A 15,287-nucleotide genomic window follows, 5' to 3' on the forward strand; every position below is an offset into this window, starting at 1 on the left:
CACGACTACGGGAAGAGTGCTGGCCACCTCAAGAGCGCTGGCCCGAGCCTGAACTGCTGGGTGGTGTAGGCGACGGATAACTCAACGGTGCGAGCGTGGATCGCTGCGAATGCAAGGTGGAGGGAGCTGCTGGTGACGGGAAAGTCGAGGGTAAGGTGGAGGGAGGCCCATTGGGAGGCACACTCTGCACGATCGGAGTGGCGGCGCCCGGTGTCGCAAGTGGTGAGAGCCCATAGGCAGCCAACTGTGCTGGTGTGTACCGCCCTAAAAGACTCTCCTGCGAGGATAGCCACTCTGCTTGGGCGCGGTATGCCCTCTCGAGGTTGGGGTCGTGTATTGCATCTCGGAACCATCAAAAGCCAAAGGTGGATTGTGACTGACGGGAGAAAGACTGCGAGTAGTAAGCATCACAAGCGTCCTCGTAAGAGAGGCCCTCGGCAAGAAAGTCTTCTATGGATCGATAGCCGGGAATGGAAGAGGATGCCATATCCTACAATTTCACAAAAAAAGGGGACCCTAATTAACATTGGATTCTAGTCAGAGTGAGATTCTTTATTGCATAGGATTCCTCCCTGCATAGGATTCCTTTGGATTCCTTTTATCTCCTATTTAAGAAGTAGTTTGTGTGCTTATTTTTTTGCGTCCATTTAGAGTGTGTGTGTGTGTGTGTGCTTCAAATTAATCTATTGTGTGTGTGCGTTAGTGTGTGGCAAATAAATTAATCTAGTGTGTGTGTGTTGGACCTTAATTTACCGTTGGGCTTCTCGGTGACCATTGGGGTCTCAATCAACATCATCGCACACCCACATGGAGGTATGTTTTGGTATGCTTGTAACGCATGCACACTAATGCTTGCATTAGTGTGCTCGCATTAGTGTGTGTGTGTGCATGCATTAGTGTATTTTCACACACTAATTAGTGCACAAGCACACACTAATGCTTGCATTAGTGTGTGCAATTTTTTCACACACCAATGCTCACAATAGTGTGTGCTTGTGCATGCATTAGTGTGTAGACACACTAATTTGTGCACAAGCACACACTAATGCAAGCATTAGTGTGTGCTAGAGAGGTATGCACACACTAACGCTTGCATTAGTGTGTGTGTGTGTGTGTGTAGAAGAACGAGAAGAAAGAGAGAGAGCTCGAGCACATACAGTCGTGACCTCAATTGCCTGGATATGGTGGGGATGGAGATGAAGAGAGGAATAGAGGTTGGAGATGGAGAGGGAGAAGGAGAGAGAGCTTGGAGATGGAGAGGGAAACAGGCCCGCGTAGAAGAGGAGCTCGTTTTTGAATTTTTGGCATTCAATTTCCCGTGTGTATTACCGCGTATATTACTGCGAAAATCTCTGATGAGACATTAAGGTTACGCCGACTGCATGACCTCTTGTACCCACCTCTTTACCTTACAGTCCCCTCTATCTTTAATGAGTGTCAGTCATGTCAGTACCAACATTCTTGATTCTTCTTTTTTTTATTTAATTTTTTCTTATTTAGTGTGTGGTCGTGTGTGCAAGTTGATTGGGATGACATGGGTCCGTCTGTTGGTGCGGAACGAACTCGATGGTTGAGCGAGCGACTACCATGTCCATGTACGCGATGTAAGCGTGCGATTACATGGCTTTGGCGTATATGCTTGGCTCACGTGGATGATTATGGACTATGGGAAGATCCGAGAAAACGCGCTGGAATGGAAACTAGCGATCCGAGGGTTTTGGCACCCATTGATGTCGCTTCCCATTGGAGTGTGATCGGGGGCGGAGGCGGGAGGAGGACGGAAGAGCGATTGCTCCAGGAAGCAGTCATGGGAGGGGGGTCACACCCGCCATCCGATGTGGGTGGGTCCACACGAGGGCATGCGCATCCTACATCCACCACATATGGGGATCTCCCCACCACCCCGCCCCACATGGAGGTGGAGGAAGATCATTTGCACAATATGGTTGAGGATCTTCTTGCACGTGAGGCGGCGAATGAGTGTGAGCCTGAGTGTGCATGTGAAGAAGCCGTCCAAAAAACCAAAGATTCATTGCTAGAGGCAGTACACACTGCTCTTTACGAGGGATGCTCCTACTCCGGGCAATTTCATCGCGGGAAGACCGACAACTTGGTACAACATAGTAGTTGTGAGCAGGTAAAGTCCATGTACAACTCACTAAAACATTATATGATACATATAAAACTACATTCGTGTTGTTGTTTGCTCTATGACGTACAGGTGTTTTATGTGCCTTATATGTATGGAAGACGAATTTGGTATGTTATTCCAGTCACACCACGGAGCAGATCTATCTTTGCAGATACGAACATAGAGACTTTGGTAGATCCCACCATACCATCTCAAGAAGATGCCAATGACGATGATGCAGTTGAGGTCGAGGAGAACCAACCATTCCCAATAACCAACCATAGTGAGGAGGAGGACGAGGATGGAGAGGATGATGATGATTCAATAGGAGAGGCTATAAAGGATGAATCAATAGATTTATTTGTTGATTTAGCTACCATGGGGTTGGACATGGATGTAAGCACTTGTAGAGATCTCTTGGAGGATGAAAATTAATAAATATCTTTTGGATTTTGTCTTCTTTCTCTACTTATGCTGTACAAAAGGGCTATTTGTTTATGAACGCAAGACAATACAATTTTGATCATCGTTCGCTTGCCATTTCCATATGAATGCATAGTTGACATAAGATTTTGAGGTGGAAACAAAATATTTTTTGATATAGAATCTCATGGAGTACAAATGAGTAGAGTAGGAGAATCACACTAATATATGAGGCAAGCAAACATAAGAGAGCTACTAAAAATCCCAATGAGAATGGGATTTCTTATAATCCATACAAAAAGGGGGTACCAATTTCTGAAAAGTAACAAAATAGAATAGGATTTATAGAAAGGAAAAAGTGGGAGAGGAATGGGCCGCGTGTATTCTTTTTCTACTGTGGTGATATGGGCGGCTATATATGCAGTAATATGTGCGGTAATACTCGCAAAAAAGTCAGAAAACGCGCCGGCGGGGCTGAGCATACAATCTCTCTCTTTCTTGAAGCTCTCTCTCTCTCTCTTCTTATGCGGTAATGATGTGCGGTAACAACAGCATTCTCCCATAGTGTGGGGGCATTTGGCGGTGAAAAGTTGGCAAGTGTTTTTTTCTGTTTTTTATGGCCTCAGATAGCGAGATCAGAGGAGTCCAAAGATGATGAGGTTTTCACAGCACGGGATTGACTTAGTTAAGGTCGGACCCGGCTTGGCAGTCCAAGGTTCCAACCATTTGGCAAAACATGGGAACCGAGGGAAGAAGGCCAAAAAGTGGAGGGTTTTAAATATGTAATTTGGTCATTTTTGATGGGCTTGAGACCATGGGCCATGAGGCTGCCACATGGAGCGCATTAATCCCACATGTGCTGATTGACGTTAAAGATTCCCGTTATTTAACCTCATGCGTGAGCCCATTAGGGGTTGTGTAAAGGGAGGCGAGCTCCCCTTGGAGCTCCGTGAGCTATGGTAGATGCAAACGAGCACTGCGTGAGTGTGTGCCTCGCGACGCAGGGCGTAAACGCTCGTGTTTTGGAGGGTTGGAGGCGGCTCCATCGCTGCGGGCGCCTGTCTGGCCATTGGTGACATGGAGATCTGATAAGAGGCCATTACTGTGGCAATAGGGCCCCGAACCTTTCAAAGGGACCCCCCCCCCCCCCCCCCCCCCCCAATAGCGACCTCGCTATTGCTAGCAAAAGGGGAGGGTCCCGCGGACAGTGAGGAGAGAGAGAGAGAGAGAGAGAGAGAGAGAGAGCTACTAGAGACAAGGGCAAGGGGATGGACCCACTCCAAGGCAAGGCCGGGCAAAGGTCGGGACCAAAGAGAAAGGAGAAGAGAGATTTCGAGAGTGACCAGAAGGACTAAATGCAAGGAGACCAAAGGGCCCATTTCAAGGCTGGCCGAGCAAGGACCAAAAGCAAAGGAGGAGAGAGCAGAAGCAAGGGCAAAGCAGCCAAGTGTGAGTTGGACAAAGAGGACCAAAATTGGGCCAAAAAATCAATGCAAAGCTAGGCCCCCACAAAGGGGTAAAATGAAGGAGAAAAAAAAAAGAAGCGTAGGGGCAATATCGACATCGCTATTGCACCAACCCAAGTGCAAAAGAGAGAAGGATTGATCAGATGAATCAAGGCGATGCCCCCTGCCCAAAAAATACCGAATTAGGGTACCAGATGTGCTACAGCCGGAAGCATGGTTGCCCTGCAAAATACTCAAAAGAACATGCTGCAATCCATAAAAAAGCACAAATCCACATACCTCGAATCACACAACGCATAATCCAAGTTGTACACGAGCAGAGACATAAAGAGAGCGTGATAGAACGAGAGAGCACGTGCAGGTGCACCTCCTAGAGCAAAGTGCTACGCCGGCACGGCAAGAGAGAAGAGGGAAGAGGAGAGAAGAACAACATAAACACTGGGTGCAATCTCCCCCCGTGCAAGAGTGACCATTTCCCTCTTGCACGTATTTGTTTTATAGATTTCTTGAATGGTCAAATTGGTTACAAACTGGCCGGCGGGTCATAATTGGCCAAAGCTCATAAAAGAGCACTTGAATAATAAAATATACATGATATACAAATACATTTGCATAGGTCAATCTGGGTCTAGTCTTTTCCACTTGTCAGCTGCAATAAATCATAAAATATCATTTCTATAACATACCTCTCCGTTGGAAAGCAACTGTCCTCATTTGCAAATATAAAAATCTGCAAACAATACTTGTCAAAAACAGTGATTAGTATGTTGTGTCAAAAACATCACGTAATAAAAGAAAAATTTATGAGACTAAACAACATTAGCTTATGCCTGCCGTCATCCACATACTACCTATTCTAGTGTCCTATACCACTAGAATAAGCAGTATATGTCATACCCTGATGAATCAGGATATCATTGGTCACACTCATCATCAATCTCATAATGTCAAGTCTCATCACATGAACACTACCATAATAATCACCAGATACCAAATCCCAATCCAATTCCAATTCCACAATATAAGTCCAAATCCAAATCACTTTCATTATGTACCCGGGTAACAAAATCATACCAGTTACAGTGGTGGCCAGCCACTGCAGCATGATTTTGTGATCGGTGTTGCCTCATCCGATGAGTCTACACAAATTAAATGTTCTACCTAAATCAGCGAATCTGGATTTACCCTTGTGAATCTGTAATTTTTTTCAGTGTGCTACCTAAATCGGCGGATCTGCACAGGTACTGGTGTTGCCTAAATCGGTGAATCTACACCAAGATGAGCATTTACACACTGCCTAAATTGGCGGATCTGTGTGCATGTGACCAATGGACTAGACAAGACATAAAAAGACAAAACATTTACTACCTGTGTGACACCACTTTGGAGTATAGTTGAATAGCAGAGTACATACAAAGAAAAAAATTCCCTAACTCAAAGCACAACAGTTCATATAAGTAGCTGCATAGCTTAATGTCAATTCCTCGCAATAAAAATTACATTCAGTGCAAGCAGAAGCCAGAACTTTAGGGATTCTTAATTTCATATGCCATAAGAAAATGCAAAGAAGTAAAAGATCTTTTTTTCTTTCAAATTGTCCAATGGTATTATCCCTATTACAAACTGCTTGACTTTGTGTCCTTAAATATATGCACAACCAAAATAAACTTCCAAGCTAGTAGAGAAAGTGAGTATTATTGTATATGTGAGTAAGTTTGTAAACCATTGATTGTTGTCACAACAAAATTAGAAGCTAGTAAAAATTTCACCAGTGGTACTGAAACTAGCTAAAATAGGAAAACATCGGCTAGATTCCATGCTTTCTTTAAGTAAATCAGCAAAGTTGTAACAAGTTCTGGTGTGAATACCTGAAAATATTTGAGTTTTGACCTAAAAACCAAAAGGGCTTTAGGTGTGCCTTTATTGTCTGCAGTTAGAAAAAATGTGTTTGGCAAGCCCTAACTCGATTAACAAACATTGCTATGAGTACTCTGATCCGAAGAAAATTTCTCGTGAAAAATTTTGTGGGAACGACTTCTTTGAATGGATACAACAAACACTGAAATACCAAGAGATCACATAGCAACACTTATCTCGATCTTAAATATAGACACACAAATCTCAAAGCCAAAAAATTAAAGGCACACACTGGCAAGGTTGAAAACTGCCATCCTTCACACTTGGGGAAAGTATTTCTCAACTTACAATCATGCTTCTTGAAAATTCAAGAATGCCCCTTAAGAGAAGGAGGAAAAGGAATCATTTCTCTTGAAATTTAAGAGAAATAGTGTAAGCAAGTCATGCGTCTAAACTGTCCTCTTTCTGTGTATGGTTAGAAAAATGATTTGTCTCGAATACTATCTCCCACCACAAGCATGGCAAAATATTGTAGCTCTCCCCACCACTGACGCACAAGGTGCTCAACGAGCAATTTCTCGAGGAAAAGAACCCAACACAATGAAGGGCAACCTCTAGGGCCATGCAGGCATAAGTGCTCGAAAAATATCATATCTCCAAGCATGAGCATAGGTTTGTGTTATGACGAAAGCAGCCACGAAAGAGACAGGAATCAAGGCAATAGTCAAGTCGAATGTGCGCATGAGGATGGCTAACCATACTAAATCAAGGTGTCTGGGTGTGGCTCAGGATGTGAAGGTCAAGGTGATGGGCATAGAGTGCCTGATAGACTTCTTTGGGATGAAGGCAGGAGATAATACTTATCCGATCATTTTGGGTAGGCCATGTCTTTTGGCGATAGGAGCAAAGCAATATTGGGAGAGCAAAGTGTTCACCTTGCCTGACAAAGAGAGGGGAAGGTAGATTGTGCTTGATTTGAAGACCAAGGAGATAAATTCTTGTCCTATGGCAGATAAAGATGAGGGCAACACTACGAGCTACGAGTACGAGACAGAGACGGGTTATGAAGGCTACACTAGCACAGAGGAAGAGGAGAGCAAGGAAGACATGCTGAAGATAGATACAGATTTATTTGGAGTCACCATAGACAACTTCCCACCTAAAGAAGAAGGTATGCATCCCCAAGCTCATGGCTTAAGCATAGAAGAAGTTTCCAGCATGATAACTGAAGATTTAACCAAAGGTGAAAATGAAGGTTATGTTCAACTGTGTGAGTCCTATCCAAATATATTTGTGATGGAATACATGCATTTACGTGGTGCAAAGGGGGTAGAGCACAAGATTGTTCTTAAGGAGGGACATAGGCCTAGAGCACAAAAGCTGAGAAGACTAGGGGAAATACAAAAGGAGGCCCTTTGGCAGGAGATCAATAAGTTACTGGAGGCAAGCATCATATATCCTATGAAAGAGTCAGAGTGGGTCTCGCCAATGGTTATATCCCCTAAGAAGAATGGGAAATTGAGAGTGTGTCTTGACTAGAAGCCACTGAATGCAGCGACCAAGAGAGATCACTATCCATTGCCCTTTCAAGACAAAATCCTAAACCAAGTGGTTGGGCACGAGAGATACTCCATTATGGATGTCTTTTCGGGGTACTTTCAGATAGGGATTGCACTTGAAGACCAATTGAAAACCACATTCATATCTCCATGGGGTTGTTTTGCTTACCGCCACAAGATGCCATTCGGACTAGTGAATGGATATGCCACCTTTCAAGATTGGATGAACAGGGTATTTGGTCCATACCTGGGCCGATTTATCAGGGTCTTTATGGATGATATAGGCTTCTACAGTTCAAGGTTGGAGAAGTTATTGAAGCAACAACTATGCTTTCAAAGGCTTGATGAAGAAGGAGGTAAGTTAAACCCCAAGAAGTGCAAGCTAGCACAACCTGGAGCGCAGCTGTTGGGTCATGTGGTATCGGAAAACAATATAGAGGCTGATCTCGAAAAGGTAAAGGCATTGGTGTTGATGGAGCCACCATCAGATGCTCAAGGTTTGGCTTTGTTTGTTCACAAGCTGAAGTATCTATCACGTTTCTTTTGGATGTTGTCGCAATATATGCATCCTCTTCAGAAGAGGGCTCAGCAGGTGCACAATTTTGAATGGGATGGGGAAACTGAGGAGGCTTTTGATAGGGTCAAGGTGATTTTGTGTCAGTTTCCAGCAGTGTGTCCTCCCAATCAAGAGGACGAATCTATGTGTCTATGACAGTCGGCACAATTTCTATTAGAGAGGTTCTACTGCAAAAGGTAGGGAGAAGCTACAAGCCGATATACTTCAAGAGCAAGGTTATTAGCCCAGGAGAGGCTACCTACACCGAGGCAGAACAATGGGTGATGTTTTTGTCTTTGTTTTTAGGAAGTTCAAGGTGCATTTGATTGTGCGCAAATTTTTTGTGTTGACAACTAATAATCTATTGCCAGAGGTAGTGCTACATTTGAAGCCAGGAAGGAGGATTATGAAGTGGGTGTTGGAGCTGCAAGAGTTCGAGTTTGAATTCAAGGTAGATCACACGAGTTGGTCTCACTTGGCAGACATTCTTGTTAGCAAAGCCGTTGATTTACCAGCCTATCCAAGGGTGGTGTGAGAGGAAACTAAGGAGGAGCCTGATTTGGAGGATGCTTTCAGAATGTGGTTTGACAAAGCGTATCGAAGGGTAGTACAGAAGGTAGGAAGAGGTGAGGTGATACACGACTCACACGATAAAGCTATATTTACGAATGCTATGATCAGGAGGACGTCCATAGCAATAATGAGGTGGAGTATCTCACTCTGCATCTGGGTTTAAAGTAGTGTATAGAGTTTGGCATTTCAAGGTTTGTAGTGAAGGGAGATGCATTGCTAGTCATCAAGCAAATCTTAAGCCAATGGCAGGTAAAGTGAGATTCATTGAAGCATTGGTTCTTTTCCATCAAGAAGTCTCTGAAGTCTTTGGAAAAGGTCCGATTCAAGCATGTGAGAACAGAGCAGAACCCAGAGGCGGATTAGCTAGCAAGTATCAAAGTACAAGTGTATGTTGCAGGTTTATATGTGGCCCAAGCCGCTTATGTAGGTAGGGAGACTCTAAAGGAGATTGAAGGTTTTTTGAGTACAGGGCAATAATCAAAGGATTTTTCCAAACTACAAAAGAGAAGAGTGGTGCAAAATGCCCGCAAATTCACACTCGTAGGTGAAGATCTCATGAACTATGGGCGTGACAGAGTGCTTAGAAGGGTGTTGTACAAAGAAGAGATAGGAATGGTGCTGGAACAATGTCACAAAGAAAGTGGAAATCAAGGCAAAGACCAAGTTCTATTTTGGGTGCTTAGAGCAGGCTTTTGGTGGCCTTCCATAGTGAAGGACGTACATTACTGGTGCAAGACGTACCACGAGTGTGAGACTATAGGTGAAAGAAGATTGGTAGCGGAGTCATAAGGTGCCATCATCGCACAAAGTGCTTTCGAGAAGTGGGGTCTGGATGCCATAGGCCATCTCCCAAAGTGTACTAGCGGTAAAAAGTACGTGGTGGTAGCCACTGACTACATTACAAGATGGGTCGAGGCCAAAGGAGTGAAGGAAGTAAATGCTAGTGTGGTGGCTCAGTTTGTGTTCGATAACATCTGTTGCTGTTTTGGTGTTCCATGGGTGTTAGTTTCTAATAGAGGGGTTTAGAAGCAAACTTATGAGTCCATTAGTGGAAAAGCTAAAGATTCAGCATCAATTTTCCTCACCTTATCACCCTCAATGTAATGGTCTAGTCGAGAGTGCTAATGGGAAAATCATCAAGATGCTAACGAAGTACGTGTATAAGCAAGAAGCTGAGTGGGAAACAAATCTAGAGAAGTGTCTGTGGGCATATAGGACATCCTATAAAGTAGCTACAAATTTCACTCCATTCGAGCTAGTCTATGGTAAGGAGGTTGTGTTGCCAGTGCATGCACAACTAGGTGCTTTGAAGGCTATGCGGCGTGTCAATTCCACTCAACAAGAAGTTCTACAAGATCGGATAGCCAGTTTAGAGGCTTTGTAGATGGATAGAGAGGCAGCAGCAAACTACTATGTGAAGTAGAGAGAGAAGCGGGTTGCCAAGTTCAATCAGAACCTACCAAACAAAAAGATAGAGGAAGGAGACCTGGTCATGAAGTACGGAAGCTACCTGGATTTCACATTACAGAGGAAGTGGAGAGGTCCGTATAAAGTGCAAAAGGCCTTTCCGAATGGAATGTATCAGCTGGTAAGAGCAAATGGCAAGCTTCTTAGGAACAGGGTGAATGGTGTGCGGCTCAAACTGTATTTCGAGAGGGATTTAGTGTGTGAGGTGCAACAAATTGTAGTCAAGGGGGTTTGGAAACCCACCTAAAGCATGCGGTGTGCGAAAGAAAGGAGATGAAGCTTTTGTACATAGCTTATACATACAGTTATGGTTTTGCGAGTGCTTTTAATCTTCATTTTAGTGTGCCAGTTTTAAAGTTTTGTACATATGCTTTTGGTCGAACATAAATGTTCGACGAGGGGGCTGGGAAACGATAGTGCAACCAAAGTTGGTCCGAGCTAGGAGATGGTCTATGCCAAGCAAAAGCAGCAGGCAACTGAAGTGTAGAAGGCTAGGATAGGTACGAAAGCCCTAGGCAGCCAAAGGATAGCAGAACTGTATGCTCCATGCAGATTTTTGGGCCAAAAGAGCTTCGGGATGGTCCAGATGGGATGTAAGATGGAGGTGCTTGAAATGCCAAGTCAGTGCTCTGGAACGTAGTGTTCAATGTGCTCTAGAAGCTGGTCCAGACGGCTCGTCAAACGGAGCCCCGATGCTCAAGGTACTGCAGTTTAAAGCTAGAAGGTTTAGCAGATCCCCGACGGATAGGGCAACAGGGGACAGGTGGCCCAGGAAGGTGTCAGTGAATACATCTGTAGTGCTCGAGTTGTGGAGCATGCCGGTCTTCTCGGATTGCGAATCGGAGCTCTGGTTAGCAAGTTATGATCAGTTGAAGATTTTCCGGGGGCCAATTATGAGCCCACTTGCCTGCATCCGAGAATGCACCATTTGGCATCTTTTTGGCCTCGCCAAGGTTCTCGAAGGTAGTATGCATCATGTGGAGCTATCACAAATCAATAGCTCATCAATCGGGTACTTGGTTAGCAAGATACGATAGGATCAAGTTGGGGGCATTTGGTGGTGAAAAGTTGGCAGTTGATTTTTTTAGTTTTTTATGGCCTCAGATAGCGAGATCAGAGGAGTCCGAAGATGATGAGGTTTGCACAGCACGGGATTGACTTAGTGAAGGTCCGACCCGGCTTGGCAGTACGAGGTTCCAACCATTTGGCAAAACATGGGAACCGAGGGACGAAGGCCAAAAAGTGGAGGGTTTTAAATATGTCTTTTGGTGATTTTTGATGGGCTTGAGGCCATAGGCCCTGAGGCTGCCACATGGAGCACATTAATCCCAAATGCATTGCTTGACGTTAAAGATTTTGCCTATTCAACCTGGGGTGTGAGCCCATTTCGGGTTGTGTAAAGGGAGGCGAGCTCCCCTTGGAGCTTCGTGAGCTATGACGCATGCCGAGCGATGCTGCGTGAGCGTGTGCTTGGCGGCACATGGCGTAAATGCTAGTGTTTTGGAGGGTTGAAGGCGGTGCCATCATTGGGTGCACCTGTCTGGTCATTGGTGATGTGGCGGTCCGATGAGAGGCTGTTCCCGCGGCCTTCGGGCCCCAAACCTTTAGAAGGCAAACCCCCCCGCCCCACCCAAATAGCGACCTCGCTATTGCTAGCAAAAGGGGAGGGTCCCGCGGACAGTGAGCATAGAGAGAGAGAGAGAGAGAGAGAGAGAGAGAGAGAGAGAGAGAGAGAGAGCTACTAGAGACAAGGGCAAGGGGATGGGCCCAATCCAAGGCAAGGCCGGGCAAAGGCCGGGACCAAAGAGAAAGGAGGAGAGAGAGCCCGAGAGCGGCCAGAAGGACTAAATGCGAGGAGACCAAAGGGCCCATTTCAAGGCTAAGGACCAAAAGCAAAGGAGGAGAGAGCATAAGCAAGGGCAAAGCAGGCAAGTGTGAGTCGGACAAAGAGGACCAAAATTGGGCCAAAAATGCTTAGCAAAGCTAGGCCCCCACAAAGGGGTAAAAATGAAGGAGAAAAAAAAAAGAGAATCCTAGGGGGAATAACAACATCTCTATTGCACCCCCTCAAGTGCAAAAGAGAGAAGGATTGAGAAGATGAAGCAAGGCGGTGTGCCCTTCCCATAAATACCAAATTAGGGTACCAGATGGACCAATGAGAGGGCAATTTTCCAAATTGAAGACCCCCCCTATAAAAGTCAAAATTGAATCAAATTAGGGGCTTTTTTTCGGGCTTTTTTTGTGCCGTTTGAAGCCTGCAAAGTGGAGTTCTCTGACAAACTAACCCCTTTGTACTTTCTTGTGAAAATGGCCATGGTGATGGCATTGCAAGAGAGTGTACATGCTTTTTGAATTGCAATCAAGTCACTATTGCCCCCTGTTGCTGTTGTTTCCCCTTTCCCTCTTCTCTTTCTCCTGCTTTCATGTTTCCCCTCGGTGCCGACAGTGTGGAAGTGTGTGCCCCCCCGGACCGATGGTGTTTTGTGTGAGAGAGTGAGATTGAGCGGCTGTGAGTGTGTGTAAGGGTGGAGACAAACCGTGGCAGTAGGTGTGAGTTGTGTGATGGATTTGTGGAGTGTGTGAGCATTGAAAAATGAGCAGGCGGTGGCCGTCTGCTAGTGTAAAGAGATTTTTTGAAGGTGTTTTTCGAGAGAATAGGGGTGTTGTGGATACCCTGAGCTATAGAGAGGCCCTTTTGTTTGTGTCGGGTGTGTTCCCTCATTCTCCCTCTCCAACGTTGCAACTTGCACTTGCATAAAGTTGTACCTGGTTTGTGATAGGTGGCCGGTATTAAAGGTACAATCTTGCAGGTTCGTGTTATCAAGTATTGTGTCACCGTCACCATGCAGTGTTCGAGAAAAATCATTTTCACAAACATACAAAAATCCCTCCAAGACAAATCTGAACCTGCAATTTTACAATACTAGACAATATTTTTACAAAATTACACTATTTTCCATGTATTTTAAGCGGATTTTTCTCCTTCTTGACCTCCCCTCAACTGGCTACTTTGATTTTGCAACCGACTCAAGGCTAAGCTGAGGCACACTTTTCCTGAATACCAAAATTTGTCTGCCTTCTTGAGATTGGAGAAATACAAGAGTTGTTGTCCACTAGGCTCGTGGGCAGTAGGAGTCGTGGCAGTGAAGCAACATTCTGGACAAAAACATTTTTGAAACTAAACAGAAAGTGAATGCAATGACTTTGAGAAAATTTAACGACTTTCACTCATGTGAATACAATACTAATGTAAGGAAAAAAAATCAGTCTTTTTCTAACTTGGGAGAGTCGGGCAACTTTTTTTCTCATGTATGAAAGTTTTCTCACTAAGATTATTTCATGCTAAATGTTTTTCCTTGAATTTTTCATTGTAATAAAGCGAGAGACGAGCTTGTTAATTTGGCACGCATGTTTTTTTTTTTTTAATAGCAAAACTCACAATTGTGAGTGAATTATTTTTATCAACCGAAATAATTACAAGGTCTTGTCATGTTCGCGATGAACCATGAAATCATCCAAGGACCATAATTACATCGGCTATCAGGGCAGCCATTCCACTCAACTCGCCCCCTTATCCTTGATACATAGGGTCCCTTGTCATGTTCTTCTGAGATCTTTTAATTACCGATAGCCAAGATTTTCCCCCGTCCTAGGAGGCACGCATGTGTTCAAAGTGGTCTCTTGAGATGCTATTGTTTTTCAAAGTGGTCCTTTGTCAAAGTGGTCTATTGAGATGGTAATTCCTTGTTTTTCAAAGTACTATATCCTTCTTTTCCAAAGTGTTCTTTGCGTTCAATGCCCCCTCCTCGACTACACGCCATGGCTACACATAAAAAATTGTATGTGAATATATATATATATATATATAGAGAGAGAGAGAGAGAGAGGGAGAGAGAGAGAGAGAGGATTGAAAGATTGAGAGAAAAATGGTATCCTATGATTGGACGTGTGTGTGTTCTAAATTCAAAGATTAAAGCCTTTTTTTTCAAAAAATAGTTTGAAATTTGCTACAGCTTTAGCTGCGAAGCAGCTTGTTCTTAAAGGTGCATGATTTAAAGCCCACAAAAAATCCCGTCTAAATGAAAGCATTCTCAATCATAGAGTTGCAGGAAAGCTTGCATGCACAAAAAGCATGGAAAATGGAAAGCTGCCACACGTCCCTGAAGAGATGCACTTTGAAGACAGCCTCTTTTCGCTAACATTCCATCGGAGGCATGCAATTGTAAAAGAGATGTTGCACGCATGGGCAAAGAAGAGTCTCAACCCTCGTGACATAGAAGCATTGCAAAAGCTTCGCATCGATCAACTGGCATTCACCATGTGGCCAATGGCGTTGGTAGAGCCACCCAGCCGATTACTTACATTGGGCCAATTCATGTTTTGGCTCTTTTTGTTCGATGATGAGGTGGACGGTTGCACCGGTGAAGATGGTGGGGTCCTCCAAGTGGAGGGTCTGTGCAAGCTTGTCCTCGATGCTTTGTTTTCGGACGACAAGGCAATGCCATCATCGTTGGAAGGGAAGGAGCCGGCCTGCGCTACTGTGGCTAGAGAATGGGGGGCGGAACTAAAAAAGAGAATGCTACCCAGCCAACAAGCTCGCTTTGAGGTAAGCCTCACTGCATACGTGCAAGCGCATTCAGAGGAGCGGCGGATCACTGTGGCCTCCAAGATGCAGCCGGCCAGTGTGGGGGAGTACATGAAGCTACGCAATGATACGTATGCATTGCCGCCATTCTATGTAATGACGAAGTATAGCTTGGGCATTGACCTAGATGAGGAGGCGCTCCAAAGCTCTCTCCTTCACCAACTACACCAAGCTGCGGGTGAGTACATGTATTGCATAAATGACATCATCTCCTTTGCAAAGGAGTTCGAGAAGGATCAGAATGCTGTCCTCAACATTGTAAATCAGCTCCACGCCCACGCTTGCAAGGAGCAGAAGGGTCATGTGCCCATCCACGTCGCCGTCTCGCAATGCAAGGTTGGCGAATGATTCAAGAACGCAATCTTGACTGTGCACGCCTCGCCCAAGAAATCGTCACCTCTCCTCTGTTGGCTTCCAAGCCAGATCTCCAAAGCTATGTGAAGAGTCTTTGCCTTGCGACAACCGGCAATTGGGCTTGGCACATGCTGGCCGAGCGATACAAGCCAGAAGATGTTCCAACTCCTAGTAGTTAGCTAGGTTTGCCTCCCCGAATCTCTCTATATATTCATATATATGTCGAGGATGAAAATAAGAATAATAATATTTACAA

General features: G+C 44.7%; 1 protein-coding gene across 1 annotated transcript; it reads left to right on the forward strand.

Annotated features, from left to right (window-relative positions):
• The first annotated feature begins 14,164 nt into the window (after positions 1-14,164).
• Positions 14,165-15,025, forward strand: LOC147442773 (sesquiterpene synthase 6-like). The gene has a single exon (XM_086529425.1). The coding sequence runs from the start codon at positions 14,165-14,167 to the stop codon at positions 15,023-15,025; it is 861 nt and encodes a 286-aa protein (XP_086385551.1).
• Positions 15,026-15,287: the final 262 nt, after the last annotated feature.

This window comes from Adiantum capillus-veneris, chromosome 14 (assembly GCF_014529385.1).
Source record: "Adiantum capillus-veneris isolate H3 chromosome 14, ASM1452938v2, whole genome shotgun sequence".
NCBI lineage: Eukaryota > Viridiplantae > Streptophyta > Polypodiopsida > Polypodiales > Pteridaceae > Adiantum > Adiantum capillus-veneris.

Coding starts and splice junctions, on each gene's coding strand:
- LOC147442773 (XM_086529425.1), top strand. CDS start 14,165: ATGGAAAATGGAAAGCTGCCACACGTCCCTGAAGAGATGCACTTTGAA.